The 20272-nt window shown below is 42.6% G+C and overlaps 1 protein-coding gene across 1 annotated transcript in view; it reads left to right on the top strand.

Annotated features, from left to right (window-relative positions):
• ndufa10 (NADH:ubiquinone oxidoreductase subunit A10) overlaps positions 1–20272 on the top strand; it is an 80909-nt gene that overhangs the window by 8388 nt on the left and 52249 nt on the right. Inside the window, exons 3-5 of the mRNA XM_055638515.1 lie at positions 5063–5278; positions 9007–9093; positions 16704–16825. Of these exons, the coding sequence (XP_055494490.1) occupies positions 5063–5278; positions 9007–9093; positions 16704–16825 (425 nt within the window). The remainder of the gene's footprint in view (positions 1–5062; positions 5279–9006; positions 9094–16703; positions 16826–20272) is intronic.

Raw genomic sequence — 20272 nt, 5'->3', positions numbered from 1 at the left:
CGGCGCTGACAAAGTTACAAAGCACGCCGGCTCTCCCTTTTGGTGGTCCCCCTACTTCCCCCTTCCCGCACCGCATGGTGGTCTTCCACGGCTTTCGTCGACCACAGGTCAACCTGCGAAGTATCACTGCCGCCGCGAGGCTTCACCACCGCCGAGGCCCCATCGTTGCGAGGCTTCACTGCTGCTACCGCCTCACCGCCACCGAGGCCTCAACGCTGTCGACGCCCCACTTCACACCTCCATGGTGCCGACCCGGGCCTCAGCCGCGGGTTCCGTTGGCCACTTCGCCGACCCAGGCTTCTACCTCTGAGGTCCTGGCCGGGCCCCGACCCGGGCTTCTACACGGCAATCCGGAAGGCATCGGGATGCTGGTTTAAACGAAAAGAAAGACACAAAATGCTGGAGAGAAGGAATGGGTGATGTTTTGGAAGGGTCTTGATCCGAAACATCACGCGTTCCTTCTCTCCAGAGATGCCGCCTGTCCTGCTGAGTTGCTCCAGCTTTTTGTGTCTATCTTTGAGCCAAAATTGTGTTGATAAAGAGAGAAGAGGTTTGAAAAAGTAGTCTTTAACAGCCTTCCTAACTATCCACAACATGACCAATTTTTGGGTCATCTGCAAGCTTATCTACTAATCATCCATCATTATCACTTTTATTCATATATTGGACTGGAATACAAAGGAATTAGGAATTGTAAAACGCAAATTATTGGTTCACAAAGAAAAGCCGAATGCCAGAATATATCAGAATTCAATTACATGACGTAGACATATATCGTTAGCATTCTTGCCACCAAGTTTATTTGGCTGCACAAGTATCTTATTATTTATTCCTTTATCTACCAGGAATGGTGAGTTTCACAAATAAAACGTCTTCCCTGATCCTTGATCCAATTTTTGATCCGTTTGAGTACTTTCTACATTTGTGTCACATGTTACTACCTTTCTGATAATTCTTTTATTCTCTTGTTTAATTCTCATGCTTTTCACAAAAAGTCTGAATGCTAAATTCAAATTTTGATTTTGCTACGCAATAATCTTCTGCATCCTATGGAAAGTTGGGTTTTGTAAGCCTCATCTGCCTCTGTATGGGTTCCCACGCTTCTTCCCGCTGTTTGTAAATATATCCTTTGTTACGCTTGGAGCTTGGCTCAAGTGCTAATGCTCCAGGCTCTGTGTCAGACGATCATACAAATTCTTTGGATCTGAGTATGTAATCCATCATAGTACTAAAGTGTTGTATTGTCAAGAGTGCAGTTTTTCTTTGGATGAACTATAAAACCTAAGTCATGTCTGAAAGTATATTAAAACAAAAAAATCTGTCACTATTTGGAGAATCGGAAGCAAAGCGTTTTAAAACGTTAAGCGAACATGAGGTAGTAAAAATCACCAATGGCACCAATTGTGATATCTAATGTGCTATAGCTGCAAAGAATGTTGTTTATTCAGTGCTAATTCAGCGTGAGGTTTGAATGTGTTTGGGCATGGATGTGCCTGATTTTAATTTTCTTTTTAAACACATTGTCAAAAGCAACTTGAATTGTGTTGTGCCTTAAGGGACATCACAGGAGCCTGGCAAGCAAAACGTGTTCAATTTTACTTTTGTTGAGCATGTATTATAAAGCATCACAACCTTTGGTTGCCAGTAGCCAAGCAGCCAAAGATTTTGAATATATCACTGACATTTTTTGAAGTTTTAAGCACATTCAGAAGATGACTATTATCCAGTTTTCTGAAGGTGCAACAGGCATGAAACGAAAATGTTATTCATTTATTTTGTCAAGGAATTCATGTTAGGACACAAGTTAAATGAAAGAAGCATAGAAGGTATTAGAGAATTGAAGGTCCTGAAAAGTGGCGGGGTATAGGTTGGCGGAGTTAATGAAGTGGCAAAAACAAAGGGTGAGTACTCTTTCTAAAGATGTCAATGGAAGAAATTGTACCCTAACTAATAAGACACTTATGTAGCCAAATAAACTTGCTGGCAAGAATGCTAATAATATATCCTTAAGCATCAAAAACCAGCATGAATATCATAGATTTAATATTTTGCATATCACTATTGAATACAAAAGTAAGACATTAATAGACGTGTGATTGGAAAAAACATTTATTCGGCCACAGTTGGCAAATTGTGTACTTTGACCATAAGAGTCATAAGAAGCAATTGAGAGGGCAACAGTATTACAGCAATTTTAAATTGAGACAGAGGATTTCAACAAGTAACCCTGGATGTCAAGCATTTTGAAGCTTGGTTAAAGATTTAAAAAAAAGGCGGTGCACGGCAGGTGTAGGTAACTGAAAAAGAGGTCCTTCAACGATATCTTGTCCCTGCTCCTAGTTCTCCTAAACTTACATAGATATCAAGGAAGGGGCACAAAGTATTGCTGGCAGATAAAATGAAGGGAAATCCTAATGCTGTTTTAGAACTATGCTAAGAACAACAGAGTCAAAGCAGTAATCTTTATACGTTGGAGATACAGCGTGAAAACATGCCCTTCAGCCCATCGAGTGCGTACTGACCAGTGACCACCCGTACACTAGTTCTATCCCTGGCGCCCTCCAATCTGTGTGTGCAGCGTGAAAATGCAGGTGAAGTCAAAGAAGAATATTTATCATCTTTATTCACTAAGCAAAAGAAAATTATAGTTGGAGAATTCAAGGAATTGGTGAAATTCTAGAACATTTTAACATTGAAAAGGAGGAGGTTTTATTTGGCTTAAAAGTATATATGTAAACATTTAAATATATCCCTGGCTGTTGTGGGAGGCAAGGGAAGAGATTGAGGCCCAGAAGTGTTTAAAAAAAATAGAAACATACAGAAATACAGCACTGAAATAGCTCCTTCAGCCATCCGTCTGCACTCACGATTAGCCACCCATTTATATTAATATTTCATTAATCCCATTTTATTATTCTTCCCACTTTCCCATCTTCTCTCCCCAGATTCTACCACTCACCAATACACTGAGAGCAATTTACAGCAGCCAATTAACCTACTAACCCACACGGAGGAAACTCACACAGTCAAATGGAGAATGTGCAAGCTCCACACACCTGTCAGGAATGAACCTACGTCTCTGGAGTTATGAAGCTGCAATTCTGTGACTCTCCAATCATTATTAGCAATTGCTGAGGCTCCAGATGACGCAAGTGCAGTTAATTTTGCACCTTTATTCTGGTAGAGAAGCAGTGATGAGCCAGATACTCTCAGGCTTGTGAGTCTGACATCAGAGGGAAGGAAGTTATTGGAAAAATCTCTCAGAGACAGGATTAATCTACACTTGGAAAAAGGCACAAATTATTTAAAGATAATCAACATGATTTGTTAAAGGAATATCTTGTCTGTGCAATTTGATTGAATTTTGCAGAGATAATAAAATGTTAAGTGGAGAGCCGTGAAGCTTATTTCCAAAAAAGGGATAACATAAAACTAGTGTGAATGGATGATTGATGGTCGGTGTGATTTGGTGCGCTGATGAGCCTGTTTCCATGCTGTATCTTTCAATCAGTCAATAGATTAGGCATTGGTGTGGCACATAGGGTTGTGGTTAAAAACAGAAAATACCTATCACACTTAGCAGGTCACACAGCATTTGTGGAGAGAGTGTAAATGTCTTGTTAGAATTAGAAAAGAGTGATTTGATTTTCAAAAACTGGGACTCGTGATGAGAAAAATTATTTTGTTTTACCATCCGCCCTTCAGAAGTTGGGCGGAAGTGGGGGCGGCACAGTGGCGCATCAGTAGAGTTGTTGCCTTACAGCTCCAGAGACCCGGGTTTGATCCTGAATGCGGGTGCTGTCTGCAGAGCTTGTATGTTCTTGCTGTGACCACGTGGGTTTTCTCTGGGTGTTCCGGTTTCCTCCCACATTCCAAAGACGTACAGGTTTGTCGGTTAATTGGCTTCTTTAAATTGTAAAATTGTCCCTTGTGTGTAGGATAAGGTCACAAGTGATAGGAGCAAAATTACGTTATTCGGCCCATCAAGTCTACTCTGCCATTCAATCATGGCTGACCTATCTCTCCCACCAAATCCATTCTCATGCCTCCCCATAACCCTTGATACACAGACTAATTAAGAATCTATCTCTGCCTTAAAAATATCCATTGACATGGCCTCCACAGCCTTTTGTGGCAAAGAATTCCACATATTCACCACCCTCTGACTAAAAAAAATTCCTTTCCATCTCCTTCCTAAAGGAACGTCCTTCAATTCAGAGGCTATGACCTCTAGTTCTAGATTCTCCCACAAGTGGAAACATCCTCTCCACATCCACTCTATCTAAGCCTTTCACTACTTGGTGCATTCAGATTCGGATATTTGGATAGTGTATGGGCTGATCGCTGTTTGGCGCGGTCTTGGTGGGCTGAAGAGCCTGTTTCTGTGCTGTATTTCTAAAGTATAAAGTTTATACTGTAAAACACCTATCGTGCTGCATGATTTCATACTGTTGGGTTGATGAGTTCATGAGTAACATTTTGGGTTGAGACCCTTCTTCAGACTTCAGAAGAAGGGTCTTGACCCGAAACGTCAGTCTGAAGAAGGGTCTCGACCCGAACTGTCATCCATTCCTTTTATCCAGAGATGCTGCCTGTCCGGCTGAGTCACTCCAGCATTTTGTGTCTATCTTTAGTGTAAACTAGCACCTGCAGTACCTTCCTACAGATGTTTATGGGTGGTGTGAATCAGTAATTGAGTCAGGGTCTTCCCTCGTCCCTGAAATTGACCTTAAAAGCAGGTGCACAATCTCGTAGTGAAAAGAAGAGGTGAAACAGCATTTTCTGTAGAGCTTTGCCTTCCTCATTTTAACTACCAGGTCAAGTGAACAACCAAGATGCAGCAGGGGCCAGGAACTGCTAAGATTCACCTGCCCTGCTGCCTGTTACCCATCTCCTTCCATGTGAAACGTGTCTAAATCATGTAATTACAATCTGATATTTCATTGTGAACCAATATTTTTTCCTATTCTTTAACCCTAAATATGTGATTCTTGTACAAGGCGTTATCTTGCATTTTATTACAATGTTTCCTCCAATTTATCACAAATTTGCTTTTTTATAGACATGTTGTACATCCCAGAGGTTACTATCAATTACTGGGACTTGAAGACTAGTGACGGCGAGCAGCTAAGTGCTCAATTTCATGGTAACTGCAGTGTGGAAAAGTTCTACACCGATCCCAAATCTCCGGATGGCAATTCCTATCGGCTGCAAGCCTGGATGTACCACGTTCGCACGCTGCAGTACTCGGATGCACTGGAGCACCTCCTCGCGACAGGTGCGGATTTCTTGCAGAAAAAAACTAACCGAGTAAATGTAGATGCAGATTTATACCAGAGATGGACACAAAGTGCTGGAGTAACTCAGTGGATCAGGCAGTATCTCTGGAGTGAAAAGCTGGGTGACATTTCAGGTCGGGAATCTTCTTCAATAGGTTCAGGAGCAGGCCATTCGGCCCTACGAGCCATTTAATGTGATCATGGCTGATCATCCCCAATCAGTATCTCGTTTCTGCCTTCTCCCCATATCCCCTGATTCCACTATCTTTAAGAGCCCTATCTAGCTCCCTCTTGAAAGTATTTTCTTCAGACTGAAGGAAGGTCCCGACCCAAAACGTCACCCAGCTTTTTCTCCAGAGATGCTGCCTGATCTGCTGAGATTCTCCAGCACTTTGTGTCCATCAAATGTAAATAAAGTTTAGATTTTATTAAATGTGAATATAATTTACAATATGAGAGGCTTTAGGTGCTTGACAGATGATGTAGAATTGAGCAGTAACCTTTTTATGCAGCAAACAGTAAAATTATTTGCCTAAAACTGGGGTAGATGCACATTTAGTTGAGCTTTCTAAAATAAATTGGGTGAATATGTGAAGGAAAACAGGAGGCTACAGGAGTGTGGAACAAATTGGATTAATCTCAGAGATTTGCATAGGTAAAATGGGTCAGCTAGCCTCGTGACAGTTTTTTCTATTTGGTTTGCCTTTTATCTGATCATAGAGTCATACTGCATGGAAACGGGCCCTTTGGCCCAACTCGCCCATGCTGACCATGATACCTCGCCTAAGCGAGTCCCTTTGACCCCCATTTGGTACATATTCCTCTAAATCTTTCCCATCTATGTAGTTGCCCAAGTGTATTTTAAATTTTGTTATTGTACCCGTCTCAATTACCTCCTCTGGCAGCTCACTCCATATACTCGCCACCAACTGAGTGGAAAAAGATGCCCATTGTGTTCTAATTAAATCGTTCCCGTCTTACCTTAAACCTATGTCCTCTTGTTCATGATTCCCCCATCCTGGGTAAAAGACTCTGTGCATTCACCCTATTAATACCCCTCAAGATTTTGTACACCACCATTAACATATTGTGTACTATTTTTAATCAGGATTTCTGATAAATCTCTGTCCCAGTTTTGCCCCATGTCAAAGCATGCATGGGTGGCTTTCTGCTTCAATCTCTACAAGGCATAGACTTGCCCAACTTGATTGTGCAGAGAACCAACAATATTGGCCACCTGCAGTGGCACCAGGAAAAAATGGGCATTGGTAAGCAAGCTCCTTCATTTATAAATTGGAGGTGCTTGCAACAAATGCAGGAATGTTTCAATGTAAATTTTATAAAGATTAGCCGGAGCAGTGTAGTTCAATTTAGAATGGCAGAGAGAGTCCTGGAGTTCATTGGCTGAAATGGTGACAAAGTCAGAAACCCTTGACATTAAAAAAAAATCCAGGCGATAAAAGGGTGCTGTTCTTGCAGACATGTATATGTCAATTTTATATGGCAGAAAATATGCAAAATTACTTGATTCGGTAACCATTCATCCACAGTATGGTAATGAGTGGTATTAATCAGGGCCAATTAACATTTGTTTGTCTTCACCTGCCTGGTAGAGTAATACTAGAGTAATACTGGATCAGGATTTCCCATCACACTCATTGGCTAGTTTCCATCGCTTGAAGTATCAATAACCGTTACATTGTTTAATAGAATTTTGTGGCACAAATATCGATGGAAGCGCAAAAAAGACCCAAAGTGCTGGGTCACGCAGCATCTTTAGAGAACATGGAAAGTGAGTGCTTCAGGTCGGGCCGCTTTTGGTTAGGACTCGTCATCAGACTGACAGTAGAAGCAATTGCTTGTCAATTTGAAAAGCAACTCTCACAAGTGAGCAGCTGTGGTAAAACAAGCAGCCTGTGTTCTCAAACAATGGTGTCTTATCACTGCAGGGAGGTTACATGGAAACAGTTTTTTTTTTTTCCCCGCAAGACTGGTTTTCCTTTCAATTGAATAATATTCACAGGAACTTATTTGCATGTACGAGGTGTCATTGGCTAATCATTCGTAACCAGGGACGGGCCTGCACCTGAAGAACTGTAACCAGCAAAACTACAAATATAAAATGTTTTGAGATGCTGGTGAAGAAACACATCTGCGCCTTCCTCCCTCGGAACATGGACCCGTTGCAGTTCGCATACCGTCCGAACAGATCCACGGACGATGCGGTCTCCCAGGTCTTGCACACCGCTCTCTCCCATCTGGACAGCCAGAAGGGGGGCTACGTGAGGATGCTGTTCATAGACTACAGTTCAGCCTTCAACACGATAGTCCCCACCAGACTGGCCGGGAAGCTAATGGAATTGGGGCTCAACACCTCCCTGTGTGCCTGGGTCCTGGACTTTCTCACTGCCAGGCCCCAGGTAGTCAAGATGGGAGGAAATGCATCGAAGTCCCTCACCCTGAGCACAGGATCGCCCCAGGGTTGCGTCCTCAGCCCCCTATTGTACTCCCTGTACACACATGACTGTGTGGCTAGGTTTAGCTCCAACTCAATAATTAAGTTTGCTGATGACACTGTGGTGGTGGGCCTGATCTCAGACAACGACGAGAAGGCCTACCGGGAGGAGGTGGCTGATCTAGCACTCTGGTGCCAGGATAACAGCCTCCTCTTGAACATCAAAAAAACGAAGGAGCTGATCATGGACTTTAGGAGGGCACATCATCCGAGGGTGTACACTCCATTGAGGATAAATGGGGATCCTGTGGATAAGGTGATCTGTTTTAAATATCTGGGAGTCCACATCTCCGAGGATATGACATGGGCATCACACGCCTCAGCACTCGTGAGTAAAGCAAGGAGGCGCCTTTACCACCTCAGGCAATTGAGGAAATTCAGAGTGTCTCTGAGGATCCTCCAGTGCTTCTACGCAGCGGCGGTGGAAAGCATCTTGTCCGGGAACATTAGCATCTGGTTTGGGAATTGCTCTGCCAAGGACAAGAAGGCTCTGCAGAGAGTACTGCGTTCAGCCGAACGCACTATGGGAACTTCACTCACACCCCTGCCGGAACTATACATCAGGAGGTGCAACTCCAGAGCCAACAATATCATGAGAGACCTCTTCCACCCCTGCAATGGACTGTTCCAGCTGCTACGGTCAGGCAAACGCCTCCGTTGCCATGCGGTGTGAACGGAGAGGTTGAGAAGGAGTTTCTTCCCAGAGGCCATTCGGACTGTAAACGCCTTTCTCACCAGGGACTAACACTACTGAATGTTTTTCCTTCCATTATTTATTATGAAAAAGAATATGTGTGTGATGATTGTGTTTATAGTTTGTTTGGTTGTTTGTCTTTTTGCACAAAAGTCCGCGAGCATTGCCAATTTCATTTCACTGCACATCTCGTATGTGTATGTGACAAATAAACTTGACTTGACTTGACTTGAAATAATTTATTTCTGGCATGCCACAGGCCTCTGATGTGAAAAACCTAGACCTAGTTGATGGAAGGCCCATGGGCAGCATCAGATACCACATGATAATAAAGTTTAAACACTCATTATGCAAGGTCATCTATCGGCTTTCAACGCCATAGACACATTGATGACATACCATGTGGATTTGCACAGATACAGATCCACCCCCTAAAACCCACACACTTGCTGACATGCACACTTGTCAATTAAAATGATAAACACATTTTGATCTTTTGTTTCTTTCTATATCAACAGGTCAAGGTGTAGTGTTGGAACGTTCTCCGTACAGTGATTATGTTTTTCTGGAAGCGATGTACAAACAAGGATATATCCGGAAGGAATGTAAGTTGCACCTTTTGCAAGAAAGTCTCTTCATTCGTTACATTAAATTATTACCGAGGAGAAACAGCAACACCATTTTGTTTATTGCACTATTTGCCTCGCTATTTATTACTACAGATCGTGTTTAAGAAAGAACTGCAGATGCTGGAAAAATCAAAGGTAGATAAAAATGCTGGAAACAGCATCTATGGAGATGCTGCCTCACTCGCTGAATTTCAGCACCATAGATGCTGCCTCACCCACTGAATTTCAGCTCCATAGAGGCTGCCTTACCCGCTGAGTTTCTCCAGCATTTTTGTCTATCTCGCTCTATAGATATTACTGCAGGTCTGTGATGCTGGAAGCGCCTAAAACGTTGCCCTGTGTGCAAGCATCAGAAGTTACAGTTCCATGCCACAATGTTGAAACGATCTATCTTTCCCGCACATGCGTTAATCAGTCCATTTATTCCTCTGTATTCCTCTGTATTAACCCCTTCTCAATTAGGCAACATCTACAACTCTGAATTTTTTTTTTTTTAAATTCCCAGTCCAAGCAAATAGTACTAAAAAACAGTTCCAATATTGTTCCATGTGGAATGCCACCTCTCATAAATTGCCATTCTACCACTACTTGAACAGTCTTGCTTGGTTGAACATGGTCTTGCTCCCTCTACTAACACTCACCTCCGCCTAGCAGAGCTGGTCCTTGCCTGTAACAACTTCTCCTTCGACTCCTCCCACTTCATCCAAATCAAAGCAATGGACTCTCACATGGACCCCAGTTATGCTTGCCTCTTTATAGGGTATGTTGAACAATCTCTGTTCCAGGCGTACACTGGCCCTAACCCAAACTCTATCTCCGTTACATTGACAACTGCATCAGTGCTGCTTCCTGCACCTATGCAGAACTCTTGGACTTCATTAACTTCACTACCAATTTACATCCTGCACTCAAATTCACTTGGACCATCTCCAACACCGCCCTCCGCTTTCTAGATCTTTCTAGGTCTCCATCACAGAAGATACACTATCAACTGACGTTTATTACGAACCCACTGACTCCCATAACTAACTTGACTGCAGTTCTTCCCACCTTGCTTCCCATAAAGACTATCCCAATCTCCCAATTCCTCTGTCTACGCCACATCTTTGCCCAAGATGAGATGTTCCATACCAAGACATCGGAGATGTCCTCATTCTTTAGGGAAGGGGGGTTCCCCTCTTCCATCATAGATGAGGACCTCATACGGGTCTCCTTAGTACCCTGCAGATCTGCTTTTGCTCCCTCTTCCCCCCCCCCCCCCCCCCCCCCCCGTCGCAATCGGAACAAAGTCCCCCTAGTCCTTACATTTCATCCCATTAGCCACCGCACACAACACACAATCCTCCGACATTTTCGCCACCTCCAACGGGTGCCCACCACTAATCACATCTTTTCATCTCCAACCATTTCCGCCTTCCGCAACTCCCTGGTTAATGCATAGCTTCCCACCCAAACCACTGCCTCCCCAGGTATCTTCCCCTGCAACCGCAGGAGATGCAACACCTGTCCCTATACCTCCTCCTTGCATAACTTTTGTTCATTTGTTCTATATCTCTCTACATTCCCATCTATATCTCTTATTTGCTTTTCCCCTGACTCTCAGTCTGAAGAAGGGTTTAGACCAAAAACGTCACCCATTCATTCTCTCCAGAGATGCTGCCAGTCCTGCTGAGTTACTCCAGCATTTTATGTCTATCTTGCTTGGTTGAGATATGTAGTTTGATGAACAGCTCTGGTCTCAAAGTTATAATAAAGATGGAGAGGTACCAAATGATCTCAGAAAGAATTATTGCATAACTTGAGGTGCTTGTCATTGATTTGAAGGATATATTTCTTCCTCAGTCTTGTATTCCTTTTCACAATTAGGCAGCAAGTTGCCTACATTTATTGTCCTAGTCCTGTAGCAAGTCTTTATTCACTGCTGTAAGTGACAGTATGTTTGTTAAACCAAGGGCTGTAAAAGATGATCCTTCTCAGCAGTTCGGGTGACCACTTGCATAGTCAGCCCGTTTTATTTTCATGCAAGTTGATCTCTTGATCTCTTTTGAGAAAACTGTGGCCATGAGCAGGGTACCATTCAGACTGCCTTTTGTATTCTTAACTAAACTCCCAACGTTAGATTGCTCCAATCCTGGGGGAAAACCATGTTCTAAGACTACAGGAAGTAAAAAGTATAAAATGCAGCTGTGCCACTCAACCTTGAGGAAAATGGACAAATAAAGCAAATAAGATTAAGTGGCTTACAATATCATAGCCTGTCTAGATCAGGTGTCGACAACCTTGTTCTGCATAGGGGCCAGGACGCATGTCTGTGAGCGGATGCCGGGCCACATCTATCACGTGTACACATGGATCCCGCCCCGGATGTCAAGCATCAAACCACGTATTCACATAGATCCCGCCCCTCCGAAGACGCCATCCGGAGCACTGTCCCCTAGTTACGAGCGCTCACGAATATGGCGCACCAACGGACCATTGTCTTAGCTCTATCCTGAAGGCAGTGGCTCAAATACTCACACTCACTCGTCCCCGGCCTATTGACGACCCCGATCCCGACAGTGAAGCCTAGACACAGAAGGTGCACGGCTGTGCCGGCGGATTTACGCAGGATGTGTTGCAGCCAGAGCTCGGCGCTGCTCTGTGGCCTCTCCATTGTGGCTGCCAGCGCAGGCCGCCTTGCGTCACCACACCTGCGCCATGCGGCCTCGGGCCCGGGAGGCACCGGAGATGATGGAAGTCTGCGGGCCAGATGATTACGGGGAAAAAAAATACTCCTGCGGGCCGGATGATTTTGGGTTACGGGCCATATTCGGCACAGGGGCCGCAGTTTGTCCCGGTCTAGATCTTGCACATTGCATCAGAATGAATCAATCTGAACTACGTATACATTGTTTAGCGTTGTTACAAATTCCTGCCATCAGTGGCACTCTAGATCGGCCCACTGCCTGTGCGTGCGACACGAGACCCTGTGGGGGTTGGGTAAATGCAGGTTTTTATTGGTTGTCAGGAGGGATTTCTTCATACAACAAACTTATGAGGAAATTTCGTTCTGTCATCCCATTCGTGATTTTTTTCAAAACGTTGCTTGACTATTGAATCGCTGGATGAAAGTTGGGCCCAACTTCAATGCCTTCAAAGTTACGGATAGCAAGTTCAGGACAAATCAAAAGGTATGTACTGCAGGACGTTTATTTAACATCTTATCTTCGTTTCTGCATTTCGTTGTCTCTGTACTGTACACTGACAATGACAATTAAAGTTGAATCTGAATCTTAATCTTATCTAGATTTTGGTGTAATTTCATTTTAATCTGATGATGCGAAATATGTTATTTTGGCCCTGATATCATACTGCCTGTCGGCTGTGAGTGTGAGCAAAATCATGGTGGCGGTCACAATCCGATCTCTGTATCATAATCCACAAACATCCACTCTCAAGATAATCAAATTCATTATTTTATGCACAATCATGTCATAAGAACATCTAAATTATCTATATTTTGTGTTATTGTCTCTCCATGATCAATATTTTCATACTAAATATCTGACTAAAAACGTCTACAGTACATAGTGTTTAGTCAGATATTTAGTATGATAATACTGATCATGGATCACTGATGAATATGATTTTTTTGTTGGGTATTTATTATTTGTTTTACCGTTTAACTTGTGTTGGGCATTTTGTTGAACAAAATCATTTTTCTAAAACTGCAAATAAAACCATTTTTCTACTTAATGCTATTCAGTTTCTTTACATTTTTCTTTACACTTTTCAGATGCTTCTGAAGAAGAAATGCAAAATGTTCAATCCAAATGCCCAGCCTGACATAGCTAGAGCTCACCTTGAAGTGAGTTTCTCTGTCATGCCCGATTCTAAGAGGGATCTTAAAAATGGACGCATCTTGTACTTGTATACCTAGTTTGGGAAAAGTCGGTCTGAAACTGAGAGACGGCTGAGTTCACATTTTTCTTTGTCGGATGCAGAAGGCTATTCATTTGCTGTTGTTAACTGAAGGGTGAAGATTCTCATTAAGTTTTTTAAAAAACTCAGCAATCCCAAGGAACTTGAAACATTTACGGAAATTTGTGATTAAACTTTTAAACTGCTAGAAGGCAGTCAACACATTTCTTTAGATGACATTCCACCACTTGGTGCTCATGATCCTGAATCCTTGACATATGCCGAAAGTCAAGTGTCCATATTTCAAGACACTGAGGACATTGGTGATGACAGTCATAGCCTGCATCCTCCACTGAATCTAGCAACACCAATAACAGCTTCTGCCTCTCCTGAACCAATGCCATCGACATCTAGTGTTTCAACAAGCTGTAACAGAGAACTTCTAAGTCTTACACCAAGGAAACAGAAAATGAAGAAAAGACTAAACTTTCTGTCTACATCCGAGGTCGCTCTTGCACTAAAGTATCGCACAAAGACCATTTCTTGGGCACAGTTGAAAACTCCCAAACGTGTAGTTAATCGTGTAGTTAATCAAACCTTAAAGAGAAAGCAAACCCAAATAGATTTGAAGGACAGGAAAATTCAGGAACTCAAAACCAAATTACGTGGGAATACTTTGGCACAAGAGCTTGCTGAAACCCAGGCAGCGTTTTTGAAATTTTAAAAAGCACACAGACAATTGCTCAAGTTTTGTGACAGTAAGAAAAAGAGGAAAATTGTTTCAATTCACCAGTGCAGAAAAGTTCAGGAAAAATGAAAGGACAGGGTAGAGGATGTGAGACACCCGAATTTGACAATCTTGGCCTCAAAGAAACAATCGAAACTCTGCAGGCTGCCAGTGTTGTCAAGTCAAAGGTGGACCAGAAGACTTACTCCTCAACAACAAGGATGCATGTGTTTGACTATTATAAACAAAACTCCCATAGCAAACATTCCAATCCTGATAAGCCAGTTGCACAAGCGGAGTGAACTTGATCTGGATAGTGTTCCTCAACGCAGTGCAGTTGAACTTGTGGCCTGAGAATTGGGAGCTGTTGCTGAGTTACAGACAGCAGCAACAACGGATTTGACTATTGGTTTTGATGCAACCACCCAAGAAGAGACTCATATTAACAGTGTACACTTCACCACCACAAATGAATGCCTTTCTGCAGCAGTCGATGAATTGGCTGGTGGAACTGCTGAGGACTATACGCAGCATATTTGCGATACTGTTGGCAATTTGTGTGAAACTTACACTTACTTCAATGAGCAAGCGGATTTCCAAGACACCAGGCAAAAGATGATAGACAACATTACAAGTACACTGAGTGACAGGTGTGCAGCTAATCATGCTGCTATTAGGATTGTGAACAGTGAGTGGGGTAAATCTATGAATGAGCTCTACTGCCATTGCATCCTCTTGACGTCCATCACAACGTCAGTTCGCTCAGCCCTCAAAAAGAAGAAAGCATAATGGGGATGTTTAGCTCATCGAAACAGAAATCTCTCAATGGCACCATGTGTTATTTGTCATGTAGGATGCGGGCCCAAGAATGACAGTTAACTTCCTTGATAATATCGAGGAGCAACGTAGGGAGGAGGTGCTCCATAAGGCACTGAAATGGGAGAGAGTGCAGAGGAATAGACAGAAGAAAAAACAGAAGGAATTGAGAGCAGAAATCATCAAAAGACAGAAAGACAAGACAGCATTCGCAGAGATTATCCGAATTTGGACTACTCTAAATGTGATGATCTACAGGACATTCGTAATAGGAAAGTAGTGGGCAGAAAAGCATGTCATGCGTGGTTTGAAGAGCAAAAACCTGTAGTTTACAATGCCAAAATTGAAAAGTTGAGGAAAAACAAGGCGTGCAGAGTTGCTTTTTGGTCACAATCTGAGGAGTGTGATGATGCTACTGATTATGATAGGCCAATGCACCAGCTAGCAACTGATCTTCCCCATAAAGACTTGGTTTATTGCTAGAAATTGTAATTTCTTTACCTGTCTGTTACGGACTTACAGCATATAATACAATAATATTAAAGTTCTGATCTTGTTAATATCACATTTTTGAATTTTCAAGGCAGTCTGGGCGTTTATTACTATTTCCGTCACAACGGTTAGTTTTGTAATTAGCTACTTAGGTAATGAACTGATTATATACTTTAATATCAGGTCATCCAAGTAAGATATGTCATATTTGTTTCAGAACGCTTCGATCTATAATAACTGAAAATTTCATTCAGTTCTCTTAATTTAAAAAAAAAAGTTATGGGCTTTTGTGTCAATTGACTTTCCTGAATCACAGCTTTTGTGTTAAGTTAGTGGAAAAGCAATAGGGAACAAGATACTAATTTCCGAGTATGAAAATAACCATAACTTTTTTAGTACTGAAGATATGAAAATGAATTGGTTATCAAATTAAAGTTCTTTTTATGAATTATCTGATGGGATAAATTACAGGCTTGATTTTTAACATCTAAAAATTTTGTAACATCCCTACATTGTTTCCTGCATGATTAGATCATCTGTCAGTTCTTGGACAGTTTCCCTTAATGGTTTGTCAGGACCAAGCTGGTGCTTCGTGATTGCACACTTCCCATTTTAGGTCATTTATCTTCAGTAGTTGCCTTTAGGGGCGGTCCCACTTGGACGACCTAATCCATGAGTTTAGAAGACCCGAGACGAGTTGAAAAAAATCTCATGGTCGTGTTGACTCGCCGAAGTAAAAGACCTACGACTGTGTCTATGACATCCTACGACTATGTCTACAACCTCCTACGACCCCCCTCGACCTCAGTCTTCCACACCTAAGACCAACTACGACTAGCTACGAGTGGAAATGATCACATGATTAAATGATGTCATGTTTGCATTTTTTTTCTCGGGCCAGTTAACGACCTATGACTATCTATGACTACCTACGACTACCATCACGACCTACCTACGAGTAAAAAGTATCAATTTTTTCCATGCCAACCTTTTTTTTACTCGTGGACATTTTTTATCAAGCTGGAAAAAACGCCGCAACCTACTTGAGGCCAGGAGTACGCGGAGACCACTCACGAGCATGAGGAAGAGTGACCTATGACCTCATGGCGACCATGCTGCAAGTATGAGTCGAGGGCAAACTCGGCAGAGATCGCCAATTAGGTCGTGAGAGTGGGACGGGCTTTTCTCTTAACCATGGTTTTAATAATATGAAGTCCACAATGATAACGTTAATATTTTTATCAATATCTGTGACGAAATTAGTTTTCAACATTAAGATGACAATCATTTGCATTTGGATAATAGATAAATCAGACACAATTCTGTCAGTGTTCGCATATGCATTTGTAGTTTGTTACATTTAAAAAAAAATTGACCATCATAATTGGTGCTAGACACAATAGCTGGAGAAACTCAGCGGGTGAGGCAGCATCTATGGAGCGAAGGAATAGGCGACGTTTCGGGATGAGACCGTTCTTCAGACTGATGCCGGAGGGGGCGGAGGGGGGGGGGGGGCGCATAATTGGTGCTGTATTTTTGGTTTTAATTTGAAGTTTGCTGTTCACTAACTGCCATTTTCCTTCAACTAAAAGTCTCTGTCAACGTATGTGCCCTCAGTCACTATGTTTATGCAGTGTTTGGTATTTTTTAGGTGTTGACCATTACAATGAAATAAAAGGGAACAGCATTTGTGAGTTCCTGCCTCCTCACCTGGTTATCTACCTGGATGTACCTGTTGTGGAAGTAAAGAATCGACTGAGGCAGCATGGGGAGGTAAGACTTGGTGGGCTTTCATTCATTATTTTAACAACACACAATTCCCAATGGTTTTATGTACTTCCATTTTCTCTTCTAGTTAGTGCATTACAATCAGATGAACACATTTAAAATGGGTACTATACATCACAATTTCCCTCGAGGGTTAGGATTAACACCCAACAAACATTCACAATGACTGTTTCCTAGTTACTGATTATATTTCTCTAGCCATGTTGCTGTTGCCTTTTTATTTAAATTAGCCATGGATGCTTTTGTACATATCCTTGTATCATTTTGCAGTCAGTCACAGGATGAATGAGGGGTCAGCCATTTGGTGCACACCGATTGGGTACAGTGCAGAAGGAAACACCTTGGGTCATCAGGATTATACAAGACCATAAAGCCATTTAGAACGGAGATGAGGAAACACTTTTTCACACAGAGAGTTGTGAGTCTGTGGAATTCTCCGCCTCGGAGGGCGGTGGAGGCCAGTTCTCTGGTTACTTTCAAGAGAGAGCTAGATAGGGCCCTTAAAGATAGCGGAGTCGGGGGATATGGGGAGAAGGCAGGATTGATCATTGATTGTGGATGATCAACCATGATCACATTGAATGGCGGTGCTGGCTCGAAGGGCCGAATGGCCTCCTCCTGCACCTATTGTCTATTGTCTATTATCTATTATCTATAGCTACTGTTTTAATCCGGGTCTCTGGAGCAGTCAATAGATGACTCTTTATTCCAGACCATAGACTGCAGGATGGGGTCTTGCCTCTCTGGCACTAGGATTAAATATTCCGAAAGGATATTCCATCTGACTGGAGGCAGCTATTTAAGGGAAAATCCGCCACTAATATGTAGCAGTTCTGTCAAGGCCAGTTGATTTGAGTTCAGGACCAGCATGTTGTGAAGATGAAAGTTATTGTTGTTAGGCTTTCAGGAGCTTTGAATGAGAAGAGATATTGTAGGCGATATTGATGAAGAAAAATGGTCCTAGTTTCGTTTATTGTCATTGTTAGGTACAGTGAAAGACTTTTTCTGAAGTATATGTTAGGTATCGGAAGCTGAAATCAGACAAGGGCCTTGAGAAATACAATGGAAGCAGGGAAAAAAATTGAATATGATGGATGGACATCAATGTGCACTGTGATGTGTACTTTGCGAGGTCAAATGCAAGAGGAAATGTTATAGTGAATGCAAAACCTTTAGGAGAATTGATTACAGATGGATCTTGCAAATCCGCAGCTCCCTGAAATTGGCAACTAATGTGGATAGGCTGGTACAGAACGTATATGAAATTCTTGCCTTCACCAGTCGAGGCATTGCGCTGAAATGGAGGGCTATGTATAAACACTGCTGTAATTTCTACATGGTGAAACCAAAATGTATAAAAATACCCTTTATGAAAGCCTGACAAGGTGTACTTTAACGACATCGAGGATGTAACTAGTAGCGTGGATAGGGGAGAACCAGTGGATGTGGTGTATCTGGACTTCCAGAAGGCTTTCGACAAGGTCCCACATAAGAGATTAGTATACAAACTTAAAGCACACGGCATTGGGGGTTCAGTATTGATGTGGATAGAGAACTGGCTGGCAAACAGGAAGCAAAGAGTAGGAGTAAACGGGTCCTTTTCACAATGGCAGGCAGTGACTAGTGGGGTACCGCAAGGCTCAGTACTGGGACCCCAGCTATTTACAATATATATTAATGATCTGGATGAGGGAATTGAAGGCAATATCTCCAAGTTTGCGGATGACACTAAGCTGGGGGGCAGTGTTAGCTGTGAGGAGGATGCTAGGAGACTGCAATGTGACTTGGATAGGCTGGGTGAGTGGGCAAATGTTTGGCAGATGCAGTATAATGTGGATAAATGTGAGGTTATCCATTTTGGTGGCAAAAACGGGAAAGCAGACTTATCTAAATGGTGGCCGAGTGGGAAAGGGGGAGATGCAGCGAGACCTGGGTGTCATGGTACACCAGTCATTGAAGGTAGGCATGCAGGTGCAGCAGGCAGTAAAGAAAGCAAATGGTATGTTGGCTTTCATAGCAAGAGGATTTGAGTATAGGAGCAGGGAGGTTCTACTGCAATTGTACAGGGTGTTGGTGAGACCACACCTGGAGTATTGCGTGCAGTTTTCGTCTCCAAATCCGAGGAAGGACATTATTGCCGTAGAGGGAGTGCAGAGAAGGTTCACCAGACTGATTCCTGGGATGTCAGGACTGTCTTATGAAGAAAGACTGGATAGACTTGGTTTATACTCTCTAGAATTTAGGAGATTGAGAGGGGATCTTATAGAAACTTACAAAATTCTTAAGGGGTTGGACAGGCTAGATGCAGGAAGATTGTTCCCGATGTTGGGGAAGTCTAGGACAAGGGGTCACAGCTTAAGGATAAAGGGGAAATCCTTTAAAACCGAGATGAGGAGAACTTTTTTCACACAGAGAGTGGTGAATCTCTGGAACTCTCTGCCACAGAGGGTAGTTGAGGCCAGTTCATTGGCTATATTTAAGAGGGAGTTAGATGTGGCCCTTGTGGCCAAGGGGATCAGAAGGTATGGAGAGAAGGCAGGTACGGGATACTGAGTTGGATGATCAGCCATGATCATATTGAATGGCGGTGCAGGCTCGAAGGGCCGAATGGCCTACTACTGCACCTAATTTCTATGTTTCTATGACGTGATTTTTTAATATTACAAATCTCAAATTGTGGAGCACAGAGGTAAATAAATAAATGATGGGTCTTTGTCCCATACATTATGGAGGGCACTGTATATGAGATGCTGCCTAACTTGCTGTTTCCAACTTTTTCTGTTTTTATGTCATTTTTCCCAACTTCTGCAGTTTTCACTGACTTAGAAATATCCCCTTTCCTTCGCATTACTGGGTCCAAATGCTGTAAAATCTTCACCATCGGTAATGGAGGTGTCCTTCAGCTAGAATTACTGCAGCAGTTAAATTGTGTAGTTTAGCCCCACTTGCTCAGTGGGGGAGAGTGAGAGGGTATAGAGATTAGGGATGGGCAGTAAAAGCTGGCCCTTGTCAGTAACACCCAGATCATTAAAAATGAATAAACGTGTAACCAATAATCATATCTGTAGGGTGGACATCTGTCTTGTACATTCCCTGTAGTGTTGGCATTGCCTGCTTTCATGTGTTAATTGGACTAGGGATTGTCTCATATATTTGAAATGCTGATCCATATAAGCTTTGTACTCAGTTATGTTTCAAAGAAAGATGATTATTTCCAGTTAAACATCTGTAACAACGTTAAGAACAATCTTTTTTGAAGAGTGACCAAAAGGCTTGATGAAGAAAGAGTGGTAAATGTTATATACATAGACTCTAGCAGATCCATTGACAAGGTTCCACAAGGTGGGCTGGTCCGGGAGGTTAGAGCATGTGGGCACATTTTTCTGTACACATTTTATGATACTTGTGGGGTGCAAACTGCCCCAGCGGTAT

Source organism: Leucoraja erinacea, chromosome 7 (genome assembly GCF_028641065.1).
Source record: "Leucoraja erinacea ecotype New England chromosome 7, Leri_hhj_1, whole genome shotgun sequence".
Lineage (NCBI taxonomy): Eukaryota > Metazoa > Chordata > Chondrichthyes > Rajiformes > Rajidae > Leucoraja > Leucoraja erinaceus.
This window is presented reverse-complemented; position numbering and strand designations above follow the sequence as displayed.